We start from the raw sequence: 26,373 nt of genomic DNA on the forward strand, positions 1-26,373 counted from the left end.
GAGGAAAGGATTGGGGCGTGGCGCTGGGAGGAGTCGCGGAAGCAGAGCCGGGAGAAGGGAGCCACCTAGACGGTTTGCTCAGTTCTTAAATCCTGAAATGTCGATCAATTACTAGTGTCTCGGCCAACCTAGCTCGCTGGGGCGGGGCAATTCGTTCTGAGTTGGTGGCAGCAAAGAACTAGGGCCAGAGCTGGCTTTTTTCTTCTGCCCGCTTGTGGGCGTTGGCTTGGCGGGGCCTGGGCGTGAGGGCGGCTACAGCCCCGGGAGGAGGAGCCGGGTGGAGGATTGAGAAATGAAGGTGAAGTTTCTAGGAGGGGCCGTCGGCCTCCTGTAATTTAATTTTGTGTGCTTCGCAGAGTCTTGGTGTGAGCTCTGGATATCTTATCTGGCGGGCGGGGGCAGCAGGAGACTGGGAGAGCTACGGGAGAGGCTGACCATTTTTCCCTGCGCGCGGAGGCCTACAGAGTTGGAGGGAGGCATGGGCGTGGTTGCAATCTCCTTTCTTGATCTCACTTTCCGTTTACCCTGCTTGTCTTACCACTTTAAGCTTCCTAGTTTCATCTCCCTGTTCTCTCGCCACTGCTTTTGTTATTTTCCGTTTCAAGTGCTTTATCCGCCGCTTTGAGTGCTCCGGGAAGTCTGTAGTCAAACCCCACACGTTGAAGTATCATAAAATAACCCGGTCTCACGCCTCTCAGGATTCTCTTAACCCAGGCTATCGTAAACTCAGCTGAGTGAGAACTCTCAGAGGAGGTAGATAGAAAGGAGCGCAATTCATTTTGTGTTTAAGAGGAATATGGGATAGGTGATAGATAAATGGCTCCTATAAATGGGCTCCGGAAGGAAGACAGTAACAAAGCAGCGGTAACACGTCACCTTATGTGGGGAAGCTGGAGACATTCATTCAGCTTTAACAAGTCCCAGGATGTGAGAGTAAGACGACGAGTGCAATAGTGTGTCTTTATGAGGTTGACAGCTCAATAAAGAGCTAAAAATAGCTCAAGAGAAGTGCTATGGGAAACACAAAAGAGGGAGCGCATCCAGTCGGGGAAACTAATGTTCCCGAGGGCTTCCTGTAAGAGGTGACATGCCAGCCTCTGACCTTTGTCATTCTTTGCATGGGTTGTAGCATGGGCAAAGATAAGAGCAGTGTGTGCTGGGGGCAACTACAAATTGAAGGTTGGTGTCAGTACATGAGGAGGGATACAAACAAGAAATAGTCTCTTCAGGTGGACGGGATATGCCATGATCTTTTCCCTGAGGCTATGGGGGCGTGGAGAGAAACATCTTTTGAAGAAAGTTATGGTTCATATTCAAGTTCTTTGAGACAGTGCTGGAGAAAAGCTTTTGAGAGTAACAAAAGTTATCTATAATTTTAAAAATAACGGTGACAGAATCCTATAAAGTTAAACAATGGATATTTAAGTTTCTTTTATCTAGTTGTGTATGTAATTTCTAATTTTTAAAAGTACATTTGCTATTAATTTGTTAATCTCACTTCACAATTCCCATCCCTTTTTCCATTAAAGAAGTTAAGGAAAAAACTTTAACTAGGAAAACTTTTTAAAAATTAGGAATATAAGGATCAAACCAAAAATTTCTATTGAAGTTGCCTTAAATGGTAAGTACAGATTTCTTGATTTTATTCTTAGAAATTCTTGTCTTTTGTGCAGTTAAAAAAGGGAGTTCAGGGAATTAGTGGACTGGAGAGCAATACACAGTCTTTATAGAACTAATGACACGTGATTTAGATATAGGGCCCAACTACAACGGAAAGCAGAAGAGAACTGTGAGAAGCACGGACTCTACAGATCTGTTGTATTCAGTCCTCACCTCAGACAAAGCAAGATTGCGAAAAAGCAGACATGCCAATTCTTACACACAAAAACCAAAATTAGAGTTTCAGAAGGGAGAGGTTCTTTTGTATAGTAACTATGTACTATCTCTCTGCACAGTTATTACATCTTGCCATCTAACTACCACATTCATCGTTAATACAACTTTCTGAAACCACAGTAGCAATTTTATCTGTATTTTCATTAGCTGTATGTATTTTTTTTGTTCTAACTTTTCACTCAGTAAATTGATGTTTCGTAAGTTTCATACTTTAAATGGCATCCTGAGCTTGTCCCAAAAAGACACAGTGTTTGCATTTTTATTTCATATGAAATAAATTTTTGCAGTTCTGGAGCATTATCATATACTGACCTTTCTTGGATTTTTTAATATTTTTCTCATTTGTATGGATTAAAATTTTTTTTCTATTTTATGATTGTGACTCATAATTCCTTAAACTTGTGGCACATTAAAAATGATCAAACTTAGCAAACTTAAGATGAAATGATATTCATCAACCTCAGTAATGGTGCGACAAAACAGGTAAAGCCCTACCTACTGGTGGGAATGTAAATTAGTACAGTCTTTCTGGAGGACTATGTGACAGTTTTTTCTTTAACTTAAATATGACTGTACCCTTCATTTAGCATTACTCTGTGGGATTTATCTTAAGGAAATAATGGAGCATGCAGGTATATTATTTATGATAACAGTGATAAAGGGGAAATGGCTTAAATATCCGACAGTAAGAAATAATTATTTGACCTATAGTCATGAATTAAAAATTGTTTACAGGATTTTTAATGACGCAGGAAAATGTTCTTGGTATAATTAAGTGGAAAACTTAGATACAACAGTTTTGTATCATCTTAACCTCTGTGTAGGATAATCATATATATGAGAATTGCATCAAAATTGGTTATCTCTAAAGGGTAGGATTATCAGTAATTTTTCTAAATTTTCTTTTTTACAGATGATTTTTAAAGCTTGGCTATCAGCATTCAACTGAAATACAGTTCACTAATCCTACTATTTATGTAGAAATTACTACTGATTTTCAACAGGTGAGATTTGTTTGGCAGATTATAAATAGGGTGTTTCAAAATATTTTTAAAATCCAAAGGCTGAGATTTTACACAGTCTGAATCAAACAAAAACTATATGTGTGTCAAATTTTCTGATGAACTCCCCAAATCCAGAAGAGTACCTGGAACACAGTAGTAATTCACTTGTTCAGTGTTTATTAAAAGTGACCCGAGACATTAAAAACTGGAAATAATAACTTCACTTTTTCCCTGTATAAGAGGAAGATTCTTTGCTTGCCTCTTACATTTCTGTACTAAATAATACTGCAGAGACCAAAAATTGAAACAAATTCACATCTGAAAATACTTGTACCTAGAGATACAAAGATGAATAAGATGAGGTCTAAAACTGTGTGCTTGTGGTAGTAAGGCCTACCCTAAGGAGATTACTTGAGCAAGAATACATTTTTTCCAGAATTACTAGTAAAGAAATTTATGGATATTCTGAAACCCTCTCATTCCCTACCCAGGCACAACCTTCATAAAGGTTGTGGATTGAAGAGGTAATGTTGCCCTGAAGAGAGGAGTGGAGTCAGTAGCAGCCTGTAATTTGAGAACCTATCAGCAAACTGGATTTCAACTTCTTATTATATTTAAGATCTCTATGAATACTGCCATTTTATAATTCTTTGGATGTACCTGGTCCCAAAATATTTCTCCCATCACCTGTTACTAAAATTTCACCATCTGCTTCTTTGAATCTTGAAAAAATCAGTCTTTAAAAGTTCTATTTGAATTGTAGATACACAATAATTGGAATACAACACTACTTTGCCTTGTATGGAAGGCTAAGGCTCCCAAACCTGGAAGAGAGACTTTTCTAGAAAAGTGAATCTGTGTAATAGCAGACAAATTGTACCTTCTTCAGTTTTGTAGAGTGCTAACCTTGAAGACAAGACACTCTTGTAGAATACTCTGAAATAATTTAAAAGACGTAAAAGAATAAAAGAAGTCGCTTAGTTGTGCCAGCTCTTTGCGACCCCATGGACTATACAGTCCATAGATTTCTCTAGGCCAGAATACTAGAGTGGTTAGCCTTTCCCTTCTCCAGGGGATCTTCCCAACCCAGGGATGGAACCCAGGTCTCCTGCATTCCAGGCAAATGTATAGTCCATCGGGTCACAGACAGTCAGACTCGACTGAGCAACTTTGAAAAAAGTGAAGCTGTTGTCTTATATATGGAGAATCAGATTCAATATGCCGTCATTGCTAATACTTACTAACTTCTGTGAAATTATGGCACTTATCTTTCAGAACTTACCCGAAATGAAGAGAAGACTCATTGCTGATCACTTGAAAAAAGAAAAATAATTTTTTAAACTCTCAAATGGAAATTTAACAAAATGAACTACATTGATAAGGTAGCTAGTTCTCTGAATAAATTGTTATTTTGAGAAATAGATTAACCCTCTAAAAGAACTAAATACTATGTCAGTTAATTTTTATAATTACCTATTTTTATATTATGAGGAAACCTAATTTGTTACCATCTGTTTGCCATGAGATAGTACTTTTCTAGTCATTCTGTATTGAAAGAAACCAGGATTTGGAAATAAGAATTTTAGTTAATTCTTTGTGCACTTCTTAAGGTGCTCAGGAATACTATAATTAGCTATATCAGATACTTTATTATTCTGGTATTATAGAATGAAAGGAACAGATAACTTTTCAGTCAAATAATTTTTTAAAAAGAGCAAGGTTAGAAAAGTACAGTATAAAAAAAGTAATATAAAGACATTTTAAATTCTGAACATAGAGGAGGAAATTTTATTAGATAAAGCGTGGATTAAAAAAATGTAACAAAAATTCTCTATGTAACCCAATAGTCCATTTTATACTAGTATACAGAAAGTAGTCACATTATAGAATGCATTTATATCATTTATAATTATTATAATTTATTACATTTGTAGTTTAGTACAGTCAAAATTTCAGTCATATTTCTCTTGTAAATCTAATTCCACCAGTAATCAAAAATTGTTGAGTTTCTACTATATTGATCTAGCACCTTGAATTATTGATAGTATTCTTTTATCTTTACTGTTTTCTCTTTACTTGTTAGAAGTCTGCAGTTCTATATGCTTGTTCATATTTCTAGAAGAAACTGGCTATAGTTTTTGGTTTTTAGACTATAACACTTCTCTAAATTTATTTATTTCTCTTAAAGCAGATGAATTCTTATGAATTTGAAGTCTTTAGTGGATTTCTCATCTCCCTTCTCAGCCCTGTACCCAGTATCACATTTTAATTAACTTTTTCTGATTTTTTGTTAGTCTAATTATTAGAATATTCATGTTATTATCCTGCTTTATATCTAGAGATGTTCAATGTCTTAAATTCTGCATCTGCTCTTAAATATGCTCTTAAGTTAGATATCTTTGTGCAACTCCCTATTAAAACATTTGAAGGCATTGGCATAAAAACAAAACAACCATTTCTGAATATATACATCTTGATATTGCAGATGAAACAGTAATGATTATGATGATGATATTGAGTTGACTATGCAGTTAACCAAAACTACAAATATATTCACAATATGCAAATAATATGGCTGTAAGATTAATATGGTTGAGAAATGTATGTATATCTATCTTCAGGTTAAAATATCATCAAACATTCCCATTTTCCCATTTTTTTTAAACATGTTAACAGTGGTTTCATTCAATACTTAGTTGAATTTTGTCTTGAAACTTGAAAACTGAGAAGCATGGTATTATGTTTTAATACCAAGAATAAATGTTTAACAGCTTATTCTGTCTATTAGGTTACATTGCTAAATTGAGAAGAAAATGTGACTTGATACATTCTTCTTGGTTGTCTGTGATCTGTGAATATATATCACCGTGGAAGTAATACCACTTCTATTTTTTCTTAAAGCAACAGACTTAAAAGGGAGCCTCATTAATATTAATAATCAAGATTTGTGACTGGTTATATACAGTGAAAAAAAAGAAAGGCAAATGTCACATTACAGTAAGCAATAACTAGATTATCTTGTTAAAATATTGGTCTTACACGTAACTTCTCTGTACCCACATCTTTTTATTTATAACCTAAACTACAGAATTGGTATGTAATTTTTGAAACTAACTACATTTCATGATATATAAACTGTAATTCCATTTAAGTTTAGAATTATATGTGTTTACAGATAGGTGATTATCTTACTTTATAAAGTATTTCTAGTAGCCTAACAAGCCCTTTTATTTTAGGAAGGGCTCTTGAAGATAATTAGCATATAAAGTTTCATTTCAGTGTAGCTGTAATCACTGATGTTGTTTTCTTTAGCAGATTTTTTACAAATAATAGAGTCACTGTGAATCGATTTTGTCACAACAAAGTGATTCCAAAGTGATCTTTACTGAGTTTTCTTGGATCCTTGCAACTGGAACTTTTGGGGTTGATGAGGTTTGTCAGAAGACAGAAAAGATGGTGTCACTTCAGATCTGATATTCCTGGGTCTGGACTTAAAGATTATCTGTTGATGATTGATTCTTCCCCATGTCCTCTCCAAATTCAGATCTCACTTCTCCAGAGGTTTAGAAGGCCCTATTTGACCACTGCCACACAGAAAAAGACAAAACTCAAGAAAAATAATATTACAAGTTGACTGCTCTACAAGATACAACATAAATCTTAGGTCAGAATTTCATCACTTTTGGCACCAGGCCAGCACACTGTTAATTGAACAAAAAATGAGAACAAAAGCACAGATCCTAAAACTTAATTTCTTCCCCAATGTAATTCACTATACCCTTTAAATATAAGGTATTCTTTTCACCAATATAATTTTTCAGCTATTGGGGCAACTTTTTCTTACAAGGGCTAACAGAATGGGTAGGACTCATAAATATGAAACAAAGAGGAGGATAGGTAAAGTAGGGAGGAAGGAAGCAATTAAAAAGTATTTTCCTTCAAATAAAATAATTTTACAGTGTACTTGTTAATAGCAAATCTCTGAATGAAACATACATCTAACAAGTTCATGTTCTTTTTATGAGTGCCTTCAGCCATCAGGCTAACATTGTTCTCTTCAAATATTGTTTTACACTCTGCAAATGGAAATAAAGTACACCCATACACAAAAAGGAGTGTTCCTTCAAATTCCTAAGTTCATAGCACTCCTAACCTGCCCCAATGATTCTGGGTAGAATTTTATTTTTTGCAGCAATGATTTGCCCTAATTTTGTAATAAAAGAAATTTTTTATTTTTTCCACATCAAGGAGCACATAAGTATTTGAAAGAAACAATGACTTTCATAATCAAGACGTTTATATTTCTGTCATCTAAAAATGAGCTCTGCTGGTTCTGCTATAAGCAATTGGTTTAAGTAGAATAAAAACAACATAGTAACTTTCTAAATAAAGCTTAACTGGGATTCATGAAATGTCTACCCATTCTTTTCTCAAATAGGTAAGTACAAAGTTATTCAAATGTTCCCACATAAAATTACTACTATTCCTGACTCATAAAGTCATGTTTTTTTACATTTTTGTCATCTTTCAGTCCTAGAGTTTCCTGTGATTTTTTAACTTATTACAGTGGTGATTAGTACATTGATACATTTAATTCAGAGGCAAGTACTGAATTATAATCTTCATAGTCTTTTTCTTGCCAGCAAGTAAGATGATAAAAAAAATTATAAATGGCTTCCTGCCCACTAGTGATCTGTGGTAGAATTTGATAGAAAAGATGAACAATTTTGTCACTAATAATGGACCTTAGTGATTTGGTTCTCCTAAATATAGTAAGGGAGCAACTTAAATGGATTTAACTTCTTAATGCTAAGTCAACTAAGCATATGCATATGTGTTATTAAACTAGTTTAAGATTAGCATGAATTTATAAGCTGCTATTGTCATTTAGTTTATATTTACCAATATTTAGAGACACAAACATTCTAAATCCTTGCACTTTTGCCTCTTGCCAGCATATAAATTTATAACTAGCTAAATTTCACTTGGTCTAGACTCAACCCATATGTTGGGGCTTTCCTGGTGCCTCAGTAGTAAAGAATCCGCCTGCCAATGCAAGAGACACTGCCTCAATCCCTGGTTCAGGAAGATCCCCTGGAGAAGGAAATGGCAACCCACTCCAGTAGTCTTTCTTGCCTGGGAAATCCCACGGACAGAGGAGCTGGGAGGGCTACAGTCCATGGGGTCACAAAAGAGTCATGACTTAGGGACTGAACAGCAACAACCCGTATGTTACCAAGGAATAAGTCCTTGAGTTTGATAGAAGGCAATGAAAGTGGGCCACCTAAAAGATTATATATTTTGTATGGAATCTTCACCATCTTCTTCTTCTAGTCTCACCTTTTAAAAAAAATATTTGGCAGATGGTAGGGAGATCATTAAAGTAGTAGGCTTTGTTAAGTAACAGTAAAACCTATTGTATAGGTTTTAGAAATCAGGCAATAGATGCATGAAATTAAAATCTGATTAGATGGGGAGGGATGTTGTTTCACTTAAACCAGTAGACTCTTCCATTTCTTAAAAGTTTGCTGCTAGGTTAGGGTGGATATACAATTGTTTCCTGAAATTATCTTTCATTTACAAGTAAGATTGTAAGTTTACACTAGGAATACATAGATATTTCTGGTAAATTGAATTACAAATGGCTAGAATAACTTGTTTTTAGAGATTGCTTTGTAAACTTTAATCCTTACAAAATGATAATTAAGGATTTTGTTTTGTTTTTTAACCAAATAAATGAAGAATTTCTTATCCACATTACCTGCTAAGGCAAAAAGAGGAAAACATTCTGGGGTCCTGATTTGAGGGGGCCACAATGGAGATTTTCAAATGATTTATCACATAACCAATAAAAGGAAATGGTGACTGGTCAGAGAGGTTAAAACATAACAATCAGGAATAGGGAAAACAGAGGCAAAACATCACAGAGGTAGAAATATAAAGGAAAATTATGAGTATTTAATATTTATTTCTAAAACATCATTCTGAATGATCTACTCAAAAATGTTTTGCTTCTGATATATTTTCACATTATTCAATATGTTCATTAAGGTACCACTATTACCAGCTATCTTACCAGGCACAGTAGATAACAGATGATGAACAGGAGCACAGAATTGCTTTGTCATACGTATTACCTGAACTGAAAAGGCTTTTGTTTGTACTTCTTGGTTGGTAAAGTATGTTGCTTAAGTACAGGAATGTAGGAATCAAGTAGGCCTAGTTTCAAATTTCAGTGCTAGTATTTAGTTTCTGTATGATCTTAGGAAAAAGACTCAGTCTCACTGAACCTCAGTCCCCCATCTGGAAAATTATTGATAGAATACTTACCTCATAAGGCCGAGGATTCATTAAAATTACATCTGTATCAAGTGTTTAGCAAAGTACAAAGAGTGTTAATGAAATGGATGATGGGATTACTGAGAGCCCTGGGATGGGTAGTTCGTAGACTTCCAAATCTGGGCCACAAGTTCTAACACCAAATCTAACTTTACTTGCTTCAGTTCCCTGGCATTCATTCTATCACCTTGTTTACTGCACCTTAGGTATCAGGAGATGGGAGACATTCCACAAAGGTATGTTCCCGCAGAGCCTTTGGTATCCTGGGATCTTAGGCATTGTCAAAGCCTTCTATCACTGAGAAGCATATGTCACAAAGGATGTGGGGGTGGTGACAAATGATGAGCTAATCAAAGTAGATTAATGGTGAAAAAAAAAAGTAATTCATAAAACCCATTTAGAATTAAGAAATATACCAAACTACTTTATTCTCAACTATGTATGCTTATACATATTCAGGTTTTTCTCTTCTAGTTGGTACTAATTTAGTGTTTTGTTAACAAGTTTTATGTTTAACTTAAACTGTTACACTGGTTCTTTGGGGAATTTTCCACAGATCTATTAAATACAGAAGTTCTTTAACTAGTGATACATAGGAATATGTATTGTTTAACCAGAGAATGTTACAAACCACCACCAGCTTCTCTTCCCACTTTTTATAAACGGAATATTATTTCCCATGTTTATACATATCCTCGGCATTTTCATAAAAGCTGTTTCATTAGGCATTCTGTAGCTCTGATGGAATTAATCATTATTTTAGCCTATCAAATTCTGTTTTTACTCACCTCACTTTTTTTTTTACTCAATGTTTTTACCTGGCTCATATTTTTGTTCTCAACCACAATACTTGTGATTTTTACTTAGCCTATAATTTTTCCTTTTAATTGGTGCTGACTGCTCTAGAAAACTCTGTCCTTAATTCTTTTTGTATCTAGCCCTTGGAGTGCTTCTTTTTGTTTATACTCAAACTTTAAACATTAGCCATTTTACTCATGTAAGTCATTTCTCTGAATATTACTTTAAAAATACAGGATTAAGACAAATTTCTGAGTCATAATCCACTAATCTCTGAGATTCTTAGTCCTGTTTACTAAAAATTGTAAATATCTGAGCTGCGCTGGAATTGGTGGCAAGCTTGCTAAGTACTGACTCCATTCCCCCAAGATTTTTTGCTGGAGAACAAAAGGCCCTTTAAGAAAGACTGTATTTGTAAGAAAAAACAATATTCCATATGTACCTATCTAGATTTCCCCTTCCTTTTCACATTTGGAGCCAAATCATGTAAACTACAAAGACAGTAGGAGGAGGCAACATCCACAACCTTGATTCACTGTCTTCATAGCACTGGAGGGCAAGAAGCGGTATTAAGTAGCCACAACTCTGTAGCTCCACTCCGGGAGAGGGAAGTGAGAGAAAACTGGGCTAAAGATGGTGTCGGATTGATTTCAACCCCCACCACCCCGCCCCCGCCCAGTTTTAAAAGGAGGCATGTAGTCATTAAAAGAACTCGTTCTTAATGAGGAAAATTGTACATAAAGAAGCTTGTAGTGCTGTAGCTAGCTGCAAAACAAAAGGCGTGTGTCCAGTATAACGGGGAAAACGCATCCTGCGGTGTAGCTTTGTGAAACTATAAACATCTGTTATGTAAAATTAGAGATTATGTTTAATGTTTATATATTTGCTTGCTAATTGACTGTTAGTACATGTGTAAAACTAAACCCCTTTCCCAATGCGTTAGAAATCATTTTTTACAGAGTGCTAGTATTTAGAAAGTCTTCCATTCCTTAAAGGCTTCCCAGGTGGCTCAGTGGTAAAGAATTCACCTGCCAATGCAAGAGACATGGGTTCAATCCCTGGGTCAGGAAGATCCCCTGGAAAAGGAAATGGCAACCCACTCTGGTATTCTTGCCTGGAAAATCCCATGGACATAGGAACCTGGCTGGCTACAGTCCATGGGGTCGCCAAAGGACTCGAACACAATCTAGGGACTAAACAACAAACTTGTTCTTTAATGGTGGGAAAGCCATTGCAATAGAATCTTTGAAGAGGGTCATGGAAAAAAGTGGTTCCAAAGAAAGTGATATCTACTAAGATGCTATCTATATACTTTGGAAATTTGGTTTGAGATCTTTTCTCTGTTCTCTGATGGTCTCTGGATTTGTTACAGAACTTTTATCAGGTTTCTATTAGTAATGTATATACATTTTAAAGTTGCATTTCAGATTTAATAACTTGATAAACTACTGTATCTAAGAACTAAGATGAATCATTTTTCTTGCTTTTTCTGCTGTATGGCTTTTTAAAAAAAATCCTGATTTCTCATTTGTCTTTTTGTGTATTTCCCCCATCTCTACTTCCCATTATTTTGTTCTAATACTGTATGGCTCCTATTTCAATTCTTAACACCTCAACACGTCCCCACAAATCTCTGAGCACACACTGTGGTCTTCTCTTTCAACTAAATCTATGCCAGTCAATATGTCTCTCAGTTCTCTTGGCAAACTTGTTCTTTTATGCAAATTGTATACAAAAATATGACTTGCATATCTTTAAAATGTGATGTAAACAAAAAGAATAATACTGTTAAATTACTGTTCATAATCACAAAATTATATTTTTAAATATAGGAGTTATTTAAAATCCCTTTCATTATGAGAAGGGTATTACTATGCAAGTAATTTACATTAAAACACATTCTATCCAACAGATGTGCTGATTTGTGGGCCAGTTTTGCCAGTTTTAATTCACATGTAATTCATGTAGACCTCGTGTCAGCAACAACTAACAGTAATACTACTTTATCTAAAAAATGATAAACTATTTTCATTTATGTTATTATTTTATAGTCCTCAAATTTTATAGTCCTTTACAGAAAAAAAAGCATGTTGATAAATTGTAATTTTCCATAACACATTTTCTCCAAATCTTAGTATAAAACACGAGACATGTTTTTTTTGCACACTCTACTTTTATAGAACAACCAGATTTGTGATTGATTTCTTTATTTTATTAGATTTATCAATATACATGGCAGCTTTCTCAAATCTCAAAGTAAGTTCCAAAAGTATGTCATTTTAAAGGTGAAAAATCATTTTCCTTTAGATGTCATCTTCCTAGAAAGCTATTAAAGTCTATTTATAAACAAAAATAATTGATAAACTAACACACTTTAGAAATCAAAATATTTTAAATTATTTTAAATGAATACAAGATATGCTTTTTTAATTAACTATCATAGTTAAATTTAATCACAAAACAAAATGACTTGTCCCCACTAATTTGTCAAGTGGAGTAAAGTCATTGGGTTTTTACACTTAATATAAGTTTTAAATGTGATTATTAAATGATAACATTTTATCAATTATAGGAAATATTCATTTATAGGAATTTCCTTAGGTCCATCAATCTTTTTAGGCCAAGTTTGAGCCCATGTCAACCTTCAAGGTTAGATTCAGCGCACCTAACCTGCCTACTAAGTTTTCAATTTAAGAATATGAATTTCACTGGTAAGACAGGGAAATAAACAGTGGATAAATCATTGTTCAACTTACAAAAAAAAAAAGCTAAAGTAAATGGGATAGTTTTAAATAACTACTTAAAAAAATTTTTTTTTAATTTAAACAGGAATGGCCAATGATATTGGGTTTAAAATTTCACAAGGTAGCCTTAAAAAACAAAATAAAAATTGTGACATCATCACCTTACTGATTAAAAAAAACAACCTATGCTTCAACAGTCACTGAAGGGGTAACAACCACTTGTAATCTACATTTAAAAGTAATTTTAATCATAGCTAAAACAAACTAAAAACAAAGAATTCTATTAAGAAATAACAAAAATGATAAACATTTAATAACACCTAAAATGTATATACTTAAGATCCTAAACAAAAATATTAACGGTAAAAGGGCCTTGAAAATTTTTTTCAACAATTCCATCTTATAAAATCATTTTCTAAATAGCTCATATCCTTTGCTTTGGTGTTTTGTCTCCTATCAGCTAAACATTTTACAGTAGAAAATCACTTATGTTCTTTTCAAATGCTTGGCATTATAATGTGATCTCATATCTTTCCTCAAGTTAAATTTTGCTCCACATATTCCACATGTATACAGATGAATATCCATGTGCTGCTCCAACTGTTCATTATTTGGAAATATCTGAAAGCAGACCTGGCATATAGTCTCACCAGCAGATAAATGAGAAATCATATGCCGTACATGGTCATGTTTTCTGAAGTTGCCTTGATCACAAATGGAACAGACATACCTGGCCATGCCTTTGTGCATGTCATTGTGCAGGCGCAACTGACGTTCTCTTAAAAACTGCTTCCCACATGTCTGACAAACAAACTGTTTTTCCTTGGTATGAACAGTATAGTGTTCTCTTAAGTGACACCGCTGATAAAATCCTTTCCCACACAGGTTACAAAAATGCTTTCGTCTGTGATCTCTTTCATTCTCTTCCATGATGGCACTCTTAAACACGTCTTGGTCTAGGCAGCTAGACATATGTTCAACCACTAGATTTTCAGTTTCAAATCGCTGGCCACAATTAGGACATCGAAAAGGACAGGCAGAATGTTTAAATAACTGCTTCTTTTGGATACTGTTTATCTGGAAATGATTGTCTCTAAAATCATCCAACATTTCAACAAACATATCCCTTATTTCTGACTGTTCATCAGGATTCTCTTCCATGTCCATCTTCTCCTCGGCATTTCCTAACCCGTTCATCGTCAGATCTTGGGGCTCTCCGCATCTCTGGGCATGCTCCTGAAGCTGTCTACCCTTCACAAGTATTTGTCCACATTTGCCACATGCGCAGATATTTTCGATATGTTTGGCCAAGTAATGAGATGACAGGTCCTCCTCAGTTATTGTGAGCCCACACAGCTCACAAGAAGCATTTTCAGTATCCTCTTGTACAGGACTGCTATTGTTCGGGGGCCTCATATTTTCTAAACCACCTCTTTCATCAGCATTTATTGACATCCGAGGTTTTAGAGTTTTCCTCCCACTTTTTTTAATACTGACATCTTCTTCAACATAATATCTATAAAATGGCTCTTCAGCTTCGTCTTCTAACTCATCATTGTCAGTGGACTCATTACAGTCTTTATCAGTAACTTTAATAATGTTAAAGTCTTTCAGTTCATCTGTAGGAATATCCTCTGGTTCCATCTTAATGATGATTCTTTTCCTCTCAGCGGCTCTGCTCTTTTCTTCACTGGCTAGTTCAGACTCCACTGTGCTACTTTTTCTGCTTCCAGTGGTTGAAGCTGAATCATCAGCAGCCTGGCTTGTGTCTCCTCTGTATTTGTCTGTCTGTGCAGAAAAGGTTTTAGAAGAATCTTTTTCACCAAATTCAGCTTTGATATTACTGTCTTTTCCATCTCTAATATCCACTAATCTATGATAGGATCTTGTGTTTTGGTATGAATGTCTGTTAGTACAGGTTAGCACATGCTCATCTAATAATTTTTCACAGCTAAAGCCAAATCCACAGCTATCACAGGTAAAACTCCGTCCAAAGCGTCGTGATACACGTTCTTTTGGAGTAGATAATTTGGACACAGAACTCTTTTTACATACATCAAATAATGGCTCAGGAAAATTACCTAATTGCAACGACTCTTCATCAGGCTCTCTATTATGTGGTGTATTCACTGTTGAACTTGGCTCTGCACACCACCTATTAGCTTCACTGCCATTTCTAGCCACAGTGTCTTCATACATTCTCACCCCAAATATCATTTTGCTGTTCTGTTTGCTAGAAGCAGAAGATGAACATTTTGAACTAGAACAATCTGCATCCTGTATGTCTTCTAAGCAGTCAGGAACATTGTACAGCTGTAGGTAGTTCATTGCCACTTTAAACTGTTCAAAACTGGAAGGAGCTGTCATAATTTTTCCTAAATACATGAACTGCAAAATGAGATCAAAACACTCAGCACTAATTTTCATGTTGCTGAGATTCAGTTGTGCAGTACTATGCTGATGGTTCATGAAAAACATTCTAAAATAGGAGCTACAAGCAGCTAGAACTGCTTTGTGTGCTTGAAAGTAAATGTCATCAATTGCAATACAACAGTCACAGAGAAAACCCCATTCCCTTTGGTTGTTTAGCTGCTGAAGGACGTAGCTGCTGTGGCTGGGCTTTGCCATCTTCTATTAATTAGAGACCTATGTAAAACAAAAACATTAAAATCAGACAAGAAATCAGAAAAGCACTTGAAAAAAAAGAGCTGTCCATTCTAACATAGTAAAACTCAATTAATATATACCTGAATCACTTTTAAAACTTGAAGATACCCAGCCATTTATTCAAGCTTCTCATTTTTATTTTAAGAAATACAAGCAAAGTTATCAAAAGCAAAGCCCATCATTTTGGTTTCATTACAACTCTAGAAGGAAACATGCAATTTCAAACTAAATTTGAAAGGAAAAAAGACACTAGTTTTAAAGTACTTGAAGAATACAAACAGTGAAAGCAAATAAAATAGCAATTTGAATGGAAAGTAATTCAATTGCCGAATATTAAAAAAAAAACTCTTCAGGTGATTGATATAAAGGAATTATTGCTCATCCTTAAGTGTGATGCAGGTATTTTGGTTGTGTTAAAAGCATCCTGTCTTTTAGATACACACTGCTGTGTTTACTGATGAAATGATACATCTAAGATATGCTTGAGAATAATCCAGTGGGGTGGGTATAGGGCTATAAATGATACAAGATTGGTCCTGTGGTGATAACTATTGAAGCTAGGAGGTAGACATAATTCTATTTTTGTATGTTTGAAAGTTTCCTTAGAAAAATTCTACTCACTAAAGCTTATCAGACTCCATGCAAAGGGCACCAAGCAAAAAGGTTTGGTCAATGCCTGTCTCTTAATTTATTAGAGAAGGAGTAATTCTGTACAAAGAAACAGGGGACCTATTTGGGAAGGAGGTATCTGTCCTTAGATTGTAAATTTTTCTTCATTTTTCAATCATTAAAAAAAAGGTATACAAAAGTAACACATGCTTACTGAAAAAAAACATAAAAGTACATAAAATAAAAACACACCTTAGGTCACATACCTCTTTCCAGAGATAACCTCTCCAATTATTTATCTTCAAATCTGTTTATATGTATACATACAGAGTCAACAGCTATTGAGTACCCACTACATGCCAGACAAATAGTTTTGCTTTGGTTTAAAAAAAATTTTTTTTAACCTAAATGATATTGTACTGTATATACCTTCTGCAACTAGTTTTCTTCACTTATCAACATATAAATATTTTTAATATACAGAGCTGATGCTGGATAAAGACAGGAGCACTGTAAGTCTGATTATATTACAAAGCTAAAATAAGATCCAATTTCAGCCTTAATTTTTAACCTGTATAAATAAAATTTCAGAATCTATCTTCTACTTGAAAACAAGTTCCTACGCAATTTGACTGAACATAAAAAGAACAACTGAACAAGCTGTTCATAGAAATAAAACATTCATGTCTCAAAACCTTTTAATCCCTGCAATGATAATTAGAAATTATCTAAATTTACTTACTTCTACTTGCTTTTTATCTGTTTGTCACAAATCACATGTGGGTCACATACCCCTTTCCCCTACTGCCTAAAGATCACCCTGCTTGTTTTGTTCCTGCCTGAAATCAGAGTTACACAGTAGGGACGTGCCCCTGGTGAAATGAAGATGGCTTATGAGACCTACAGCCATCTTTAAATTGAAATGTCCGGCCTTTTCTGTAAGCCAGATCAAATAGTATTACAAGTAGGTATAATATTTCAGCCTTGTGTAACTTAGATATCTGTACCAGAATTGAGTCATGTTCAGTATGTAGCTATATACAAAATGCAATGTATGCTCAGGTGTTTATCAGTGTGTTATTTATAACTCGAAATCCGTGGTAATAAGGGAGTTGTAAGTAAACCAAGGTAAATCCACTTCCTAAAGTTCACTGCCATGTGGCCTTTGTGAAAATTATATTTATGAATGAAGGCTATAAAAGAAAATGAGAAAAGTTTTCAGGATGGAAAGTCAAGTAAATAACCACAGACTACGAAGTTTTAAAAATTACAATAACATAAAACAACAACAAAACCTTCACACACACTCACACACAAATATTGACCCCCTCCAAGCCCATTTTATGTAGGATGAGATCTCTAGGTCTATAGACATTTTACAGCAAGGGTCCCCAACCTCCAGGATTTAATGCCTAATGATCTGAGGTGGAGCTGATGAAGTACATGATAATAAAGTGCATAATAAATGTAATGCGCTTGACTCATCCCAAAACTACCCCCCTGGCCCCAGACCTTGGAAAACTTGCCTTCCACGAAACTGGTCCCTGGTGCCAAAAAGATTGGGGACACTACTGTTTTACAGGATTCAGAGACCTTTAATGAATAAAGAGGTAGAAGGATAGATATTATCTCAAATTTTCTTCTAATAATAAGAGTTGTTAAAAAATGAAACAAACTCATCTAGAGGATAATGACTGTCCCATTTAGAAGCATGGGAGAAATTCTGTTGAGGACAGTACAGTGAACAGGGCACAGGCTTTGGGTCAGACAGGCCTGAGTTCCAACTTAGCTTTGCCACCTTAGATGACTTGTTTGTCCTCACTGACCCCAAGTTTCCTGAACTGTCAAAGTGGGGATAATTACACCTCAAAAATGGTATCAAACATGAGGCTTCACAGGAGCCATGTGTGAAATGTTTAGTGCTTGGCACGTGACAACTAATGGAAGGAATAGTGGCAGTTGTAATGGTAGTGTTGCTTCCTTAAGCACAGGAGGAAAGTCTGACTGTTGCTGCTGCTGCTGCTGCTAAGTCGCTTCAGTCGTGTCCGACTCTGTGCGACCCCATAGACGGCAGCCCACCAGGCTCCCCCGTCCCTGGGATTCTCCAGGCAAGAACACTGGAGTGGGTTGCCATTTCCTTCTCCAATGCATGAAATTGAAGTTGCTCAGTCATGTCCGACTCTTCGTGACCCCATGGACTGCAGCCCACCAGGCTTCTCTGTCCATGGGATTTTCCAGGCAAGAGTACTGGAGTGGGGTGCCATTGCCTTCTCCGGAAAGTCTGACTAGACAGTCTTAAAATTTCCTTCTAAATAAGAGCCCATCCGTATGAAAGCCGGCAGTTTATCTGTTAAAACTTTCAGGTTTAAATGTCTTGTGCTTGAAATAATGACATTAAGAGCTTAAAAGTTCCAAAGATCTTTGTAATCTAAAGGAAAAGCAGTTTTATGGTCAGCAACCAAAATGAATGCAGCCACATAGACCAATATGATAGGCACATCTGTAGCTACAGTTATAATTCACTTAAATTAGTGAACATACATTCTGTGTTAAACAAAACACTAAAACAAGTAAGAGAATCAACAGCATTTTAACACATTAACTCAAAAATCTGTTGAGTATTTTGGTGTACCAGGCACTGTATAGAGTACTGAGAATCAGCAACAACATAGGTATCCTATAATCTCAAGGATACATCACTGAGGGCAATTTATTGTTCTAGATGGTTACTTTGCTCAACACATACTCATGTACTACGCACGAAGGCAGTGTGCTGTGATGGACAGAACAAGGGCTCAGGGTCCAACAGACCTGAGTATGAATTCCACCACCACCACGTCTCTGTATTTCTATCTTCCCCTCATACAGCTGGAAGCTGAACAAGTATCTTTTTGTCAAAAATTAATGCTAACACTACAGCTCTTAGGCTGATCTAAAACTAGTTTCTACAACAATACAACCAAGTTCTGAGTAAAGCTGATTTTAGGGAGAGTAACGTTCACTAGCAATCATTCACACATTAGCATGAACAACTCTCTTCTTATTACACCTCATTCAGAAAAGCTTTAAGGTGGCTTAATAACACCAAAACAAAAACAAACAGAAAGGCGGGAGGTGGAATCATGGGTGAAGGATCTAAATTCCTGTGAGACTTTTAGCTTGTTATGTCTTGAGAATAATTTTTGCATTAAAGCTTTTATTTTCACTCACTTTTATTAAATAATAGTTTCACTTGGAGATGGGGGGTGGGGGAGGGAAAAAAAAAGTTTCACTCAAATTCCAAAAGAAGTTTGCTCTTTTTAAAATATCCTTAATAATGTTACCCCAAAAAACATAGTGAACGTTGTTACAGTAAAGCTTGTTACCTGTTTTTAATAAATGTTTAGATTTCAATTCTTGTTTTTATAATGACATTCTGTGATTGCTTTTGTTTGTATATTACTAGCTCCATCACTGGTAGAGCAAGTTTGTACAGCTACAAGTCAAGGGCTGGGGTTGAGAGCAGAAACTTCAAAGTTGATCCAAAGCTGAGGGTTCTCCCAAGGCTAGAAGGAAACCCAGCGTGGATGTAGTTCTCTAGAGGAATAAGGAGTTAGGTGATGCACTGGATTTTTGAAATTTTAGTGTGAAAAAGTTTAACCAGCTTTCTCAAATTCAAAACCAGCTACCAAGCACATTAAGAATATTCAGTAATTCAGAGGATTTTCGAGTTTAGAGATCTAATCTGGTCCCACAGGCTTATTTCACAGAAGGACAATGATGCAGTGCTGTTAAAACAATGTATCGAGGAGGGTTAACTGTGGTAAAGTAGGAACTGGGATTCCTGACCATCCAGATGGTACTAACCACTAAACAGTGATTACTACATACTCCTTGCAGTGTGCCCTTCTGCAAAGAACAGTCAGCAAGGATTGGGCATGAGTCCTTAACATGAGGTTTATTAAGATCCTTGCACACAAAAAAAAAACTACCCAGAACTCCATCTGTAATGTGGCTGTGTCTGTATATGTGCATCTAATCTTACTCAGTAGATGTGTTCCCTAAATTATACTTTAAGCTATTTCAGTAAATTTCTCACTGACATAGTAAGGTTTCAGAAATACTTTTCCTTCATTGCTAAATCTCTTAAATGGAAAAAACCAGTTTTGCTTGATGTTTCTGTTGCCCTGCTGCTGCTGCTGCTAAGTCGCTTTAGTCATGTCCGACTCTGTGTGACCCCATAGACAGCAGCCCACCAGGCTCCACCATCCCTGGGATTCTCCAGGCAAGAACACTGGAGTGGGTTGCCATTTCCTTCTCCAATGCATGAAAGTGAAAAGTGAAAGTGAAGTCGCTCAGTTGTGTCAGACTCTTAGCGACCCCATGGACTGCAGCCTACCAGGCTCCTCCATCCATAGGATTTTCCAGGCAAGAGTACTAGAGTGGGTTGCCATTGCCTTCTCCGATAAGGTGAATAACCACCCTCTATCTGTGTCACTGACTTGCATTACTAAGAACACTCTTCTGAGAACCATTTGCATAGCTCAGGGCTTCTCAGGTGGCTCAGTGGTAAAGAATCTTCCTGCCAATGCAAGAGAGGTGAGTTCAATCCCTGGGTTGGGAAGATCCCTGGAAAAGGAAATGACAACCCACTCCAGTCTTCTTGCCTGGAAAAATCCCATGGACAGAGGAGTCTGGGGAGCTACAGTCCACAGGGTCACAAAAAGTCAGACACGACTGAGTACACACACATATGCAGTTGAGTTTACAGTTCAGCATCCCAATCTCTGAACTACTAACAATTACCTCTGGGTCTCAAAGGTAATTGTTAAGTGCATACATTCATTTCCTCATATCTATTTCTATGTCTTATATGATAAATGTATATGGACTTGACTTGAGGGCTATAGACTAGATTTTAAGAAGCCTGAAATATAGTGAAAGGATTCTCTTCTGCTTATAAACCAGAATATCAGAATGTATTAAACACCCACAATGTTCCTAATAGCATAAAGTACTGAGGTGGATGGTGGAGAAGGATGGTATACAGTAGAGCTAATTACATATGAGGGATTACATTTTATTTTTTTAGTTTGCTGAGCGGTGCAGCTTGTAGGATCTTAGTTCCTCAACCACAGACTGAACCCGAGCCCCTGGCAGTGAATGTGCAAGGATCCTAATCACTTGACCACCAGGGAATTCCCTGAGGGATTACATTTTAAACCAAGAAACAATCAGAAAAATTAAATACTAAATTATATTCAATAAAGTTCAGTAAGAGTTTAGAAAGAGAAAAGCATGAATTGTACTAGAACGGTGGCCTTTAGGAAGGATTTGACTAAAGTAAGGATAAGAAAGAAAAGTAGACAGCAAGGGGAAAGACATTTCAGATATCTGCATTGGTGTGTATGTAAACAATTGGGGAGAGGTACACAGCAGCAAAAATAAAAGCTTGAAAATGTAATGGGAGGGAAGATAAATTTGTTTCACTAGCCTTACTATCAAGCAGATGTGTGTGTGTACGTGTGTGTGTGTGTGTAACATATCTGCTTAAACTGGAGCCTAGCAAGTCAATAGTAAGACATATAGTATTATAAATAAAACATGTATATGTGCATTTAAATATGTATATCATTTTATCATTTAATCCTCATAGCAATCCTACAAAGTATGTTCTAAGACCCATTTCCAGATAAGAAAACAGAACACAATGTTCTATAACCTTCCTAAGGCCAGAGTACTTGGTGAGATTAGAACACAAGCAATACGACTCTTGAGCTTGAGATCATAGCCTTAATGACTTTGCCGCCTATAAAAATAAGGTCACCTTGGCAAAGTTCTTCCTAGAATACCATTTTCCAGGGTATACAGTGCTCCAATCTCTAAATTTAACCTCAGTAAAATTCTTTAGGTTTTCTCCTTGAGATTTCCAGAAGAACTGGTTATACAGGTTTGTTTCCTAAAGAGAACAGGTTTTTATTCAAGGTACTGAAATTGGACAGTCATGATCAAGTTTAGAAAATTTTATTCACTTTTTAGAATAGGCATCCTGACTGATTATTAGACTGCAAATTCAGTACTTAGTACAGGAAGTTCTGAAATTATACTGGGTTATGTTCCAAAACTTTTAAGTTATTTGGAACCTGAAACATATTCCCATAGAAACAAAGCTATAAATGGTGGCTCCATTCTGTCCTCACACCATCAAGTCTTTAAAAACCCCAATGAGGCTGTGTATTAGTTCATCCTAACTGTGCTGTGCTGTTCAGTGCATGCCATGCTAAGTCAATTCAGTCGTGACTCACTCACTCTGTGTGACCCTATGGACTGTAGTCCGCCAGGCTCCTCTCTGTTCATGGGAGTCTCCAGGCAAGACCACTGGGGTGGGTTGCCGTGCCTGGCTCCAACGATCTTCCCCCCAGGGATCGAAGCCGTGTCTCTTGAGTCTCCTGCATTAGTAGGCAGGTTCTTTACCAGTAGCACCAACTGTTCTATAGTAGTATTAATACTTGCACCTTTAGCACTAATAGAGGGACTATATACAGCAATGCCTACTACACTCAGCTCTCCAAGACAGGGACAAGGCTTAATGGATTTTGTGTTCCCTGTGCCTAGCACAATTCCCATGGAGTTGGCACTTAATGCATGCTTATTAAATGAAAATATTAAGAGCCCAGGGAGCAGACATTGATAGATTTGAATACCAGCCCTACTACTTACCCAACTACAAATTTTCTTCACCTCTCTGAGCCTGCTTTCTCAACTATAAAACAGAGATAACCATACTCCTCATGGAACTCTTATATAAACCAGAGATGAAAACTGTCTTTCCAATCCAAGAGCAATGAAATTTTTCTTAAACATTAATGTCATCATTGTGAACAAAATTCACAGAATTTTACCAAGTGATCAAGTTCAACCTGCTGCTTTATAGATGAGAAAACGAACTGAGGCCCTGAGAAATTAAGTCATATACTCAAAGTCATATCTAATTTTTGTAGATGACAGGATAGGACCTTGGTCTCTTTAATTCTGGTCTGGGGCTCCTCCTCCAATTCCAACAGCTGCCTCCCACATACAGCAACACCTGGCTGGCTACTAGCTCTTCTGCATCAGTTTTTTCTGAAAAAATAGGAACTGTTCAAATTTGCAAGGGTTGTTCGCACCTACACAAAATGGCCTGAGGCTGTTACACTTTTGGAGAGTATAGTTTGTGGGGTGGCTAGTATTCTTCTGTCGCCTGACTTGTCCAGGCATCTGCTATCACTTCTAAAAGGTCTGTTGATCTCCTGTAGCCCAGCACTTCTGTTATGGGTTATGAAATTCAACAAAAACTCATTGAAACTGAGTCTACATAAATAATTTAGTTTTCTGTTAGGACCTAGGGAAGTGTTCTATGAGTATGATAAGGTTTTAGTTCATGCACTTTGTTTACCTATCTTAATTTTTGATAGGCAACAAACTGCCTTACTTTTGCTGAGGTTGTCAACCAAATAACTTCTGAATAACTGAGGTGTTACTGTAGTCAAGGTGCTAGGTCTAGGAAATGAATTTATTCACACAGAATGCAAAGGAAACATAGTGACTCCTGAAATTCTCTCTCTCTCCAGGAGTGGAAGAGGAAAAGCATTTAATTCAGTCTACATTTTGATCTGTTCATCCTGAGGAGGCAACATGGCATCTTCTGACCACCAGAGGGCACTGGTTGAACAGAAGCCTTGTCTCAGCAAAAGGCAGCTTCACCAGGAAGTCCCTTTTTGCACGTGGCATTCATATTCTTAGGGTTCATTTTGTGGAACCTTATTCTTCAACATACTTACTCTGTGACTTTGTCTGGGACCCACCTAAAACTGCTCTTCCCCCGCCTCCATCACGCACTAACCACCCAGGATACTTGTGAGTCACCTAGGACTTCTGCCTCACAGTTAACTAAGTCTTGCCAATTTTCTCACTAAATATTTCTCAAATTTGCCCCTCTATCCCATCCTTACCTTTCCTGTCCTTTGAGGCATCTATCTTTACTCCTAAATTATTACAATAGGCTCCTTCACTGGTCCCTCAAATCTATCCTTCACCCTCAGATGATTCATAAAGAACAAAAATCAGACCCTGTCATTCTGCTTGAGTCCTTTCACGTACCGTCAGACTGAAATCCAAACTCCTTTAGGAAAGCATAAAAAGCCCTTCCTGTCCACCCATCTAGTCTCCTACGTGGTTACTTACTGCTTCAAACTTCAGACAACCAGCATCAAACTGCTTGCCACCTTCCCCATCCTCCAACTCCATATACTTCATGTATTTCTTATCTCCATATTTATTCATGCTAACTGGTTTTTAGCTGTCTGTTTTCAGCTGACTGTCTGAACCCACCACATATCTTTTAAGAATCAATCACCTTCTCCAGAAAGTCCTCTGGAGACCTCCCTCTCCCACTGATTTAGGTTTTGATATTATTGTGTATTATCTCCTTATTTTGCACTGACTATGCTATTTTTTAAATAATCAGAACAGCAACATAAAGCAGATGTTAATGCACAGACTAACCAGACTGCCTGGATTCAAATTCTGGCTCTGTCACTTAGTAGATGTATGAACTCAAGCAGGTTACATCTAATCTGTGCCTCAATTCTCTCATCTGAGAATGGGGATGATAATCCTCCCTCGGGCTTCCCTGGTGGCTCTGGTAGTGAAGAATTTGCCTGTAATCCAGGAGACCTGGGTTCGATCCCTAGGTCGGGAAGATCCCCTGGAGAAGGGAATGACAACCCACTCCAGTATTCTCAGCTGGAGAATCCCATGGAAAAAGGAGCAAGGAGAGCCACAGTCCATGGGGTTGCAAAGAATTGGACACAACTGAGCAACTAACACACAATTTTCCCTAGGGTTTAGGGTTACTATAAGGAGGTGTGTCATGGAACAACTGCTAAATAAGAATCAGTTACCACAGTTATCCATATGTTGGTCTCCCAACTAGACCGTGAGCAACTTGAAGACCAGGACTTTGGCTTGTTCGATTCTCTGCAGCATGGTGTGTACTCAGTAAATGTTACTGAATGAAAATTGGCGAGGCAGCTCTAAGATGATGGGAGGGACTATCCAGCTTCCTTCTTTCAGCAAGTCCACATATATTTTTTAATTGTATTGTTTTCAATTGTGTAGCTCCAAGTGTTAAATTTTTAATTTTAACCCAAATCCTGAAAACTTCACACACCTTGAAACCAATAAAAACAGTATCATAAAAAGTATGTTCAGAGGCTTCCCTGGTGGCTCAGTAGTAGAGAATCCGCCTGCCAGTGCAGGAGACTGCTTCAATCCCTGATCTGGGAAGATCCCACATGCTGCAGAGCAACTAAGACCACGTGCCACAACTATCGAGCCTGTGCTCTAAAGCCCAGGAGCTGCAACTACTGAGCCACGTGTCCTAGAGCCTGTGCTCCACAACACGAGAAACCATCCCAATGAGAAACCTGTGCACCACTACTAGACAGTAGCCCCTGCTTGCCACAGCTAGAAAAAAGCCTGCAGCAATGAAGACCCAACACAGCCAAAAAGAAATAAATTAAATCATTAAAAACAACAACAAAAAGCACCTGGCCTCCAGAATTTTGAAAAAATAAAATGAAAAAAAAAAAGGTTTGTTCATTCTAAGAAGCTTAACTGCATTTTTAAGTCTTAAGTCTATTTAATATTTCCCCTCATCTCAAACTAACAAAGCAAACACCTTTGTGTTTTCATACAAATAATGTATCATTCAAACTGGGATGCTCTATCACCACACTCAATGGCAGGGATTATTATGATGTGGTTCCCCTGCTTCACTGTAGGTTACCTGAGATCAGGGCACTATCTTAGTCATCTCTGTGTCCCAAGCCTCTAACAGTTGCCTGACATTTAGTTGGTATTTGATCAGTTTTTGAATGAATAAGTGTCGAAGAAGGCAAGTTTTATTTTGCTTATGAACTTTTTGCATTATTTCAATTATGGCTACTTTTATATAATAGTCAAAAATTACAATGTGATTTCCCATACATTATGCAACTGATTTTTACAACAGCCCTGAGGTAGGTATTTTTACTATCCTCATTTTGTGAATGAAGAAACAGGTTCAGTGGTTGATACTCAAGTGTTCATCTTATAAGATGGGACTCAAACTCTGACTCTTGATTCAGAGCCCTAAGTTTCAGTGTTTTCAGCCAGAAAACACTCTTTCTGGCAATGACTATTAACTGAAATGTCCCTTTGGACATTCTAAGCCTCCCAGAGTCACCCCATTCTTATAAAGCCCCATACTGCAGGCAGAATGCCCTGCTCTCCCCATTTCCTCTTCCATCTGCTGA

General features: G+C 36.8%; 1 protein-coding gene, 1 long non-coding RNA gene and 1 other non-coding gene across 4 annotated transcripts in view; 2 read left to right on the forward strand and 1 right to left on the reverse strand.

Annotated features, from left to right (window-relative positions):
* LOC120852832 lies at nucleotides 1-24,576 on the forward strand. Its single transcript, XR_005718663.1, has 3 exons — nucleotides 1-72; nucleotides 2,810-2,900; nucleotides 23,647-24,576. It is a non-coding gene; the product is annotated as an uncharacterized LOC120852832 (long non-coding RNA).
* Nucleotides 4,148-4,216, forward strand: LOC120853799. The gene has a single exon (XR_005718854.1). It is a non-coding gene; the product is annotated as a small nucleolar RNA SNORD2 (small nucleolar RNA).
* Nucleotides 4,659-26,373, reverse strand: part of ZBTB1 (zinc finger and BTB domain containing 1) — a 25,928-nt gene continuing 4,213 nt past the window's right edge. The window contains exons 2-3 of one of the 2 annotated variants that reach the window (XM_040226274.1): nucleotides 13,512-15,427; nucleotides 4,659-6,484 (exon numbers count right to left, since the gene is read on the reverse strand). In XM_040226274.1, the coding sequence (XP_040082208.1) occupies nucleotides 6,448-6,484; nucleotides 13,512-15,409 (1,935 nt within the window). In that variant the 5' untranslated portion in view covers nucleotides 15,410-15,427 and the 3' untranslated portion in view covers nucleotides 4,659-6,447. Of the gene's footprint in view, nucleotides 6,485-11,840; nucleotides 15,428-26,373 lie in introns of those variants that run through there. The other variant, XM_040226273.1, reaches the window with a different exon arrangement.

Source organism: Oryx dammah, unplaced genomic scaffold (genome assembly GCF_014754425.2).
Source record: "Oryx dammah isolate SB20612 unplaced genomic scaffold, SCBI_Odam_1.1 HiC_scaffold_26, whole genome shotgun sequence".
NCBI lineage: Eukaryota > Metazoa > Chordata > Mammalia > Artiodactyla > Bovidae > Oryx > Oryx dammah.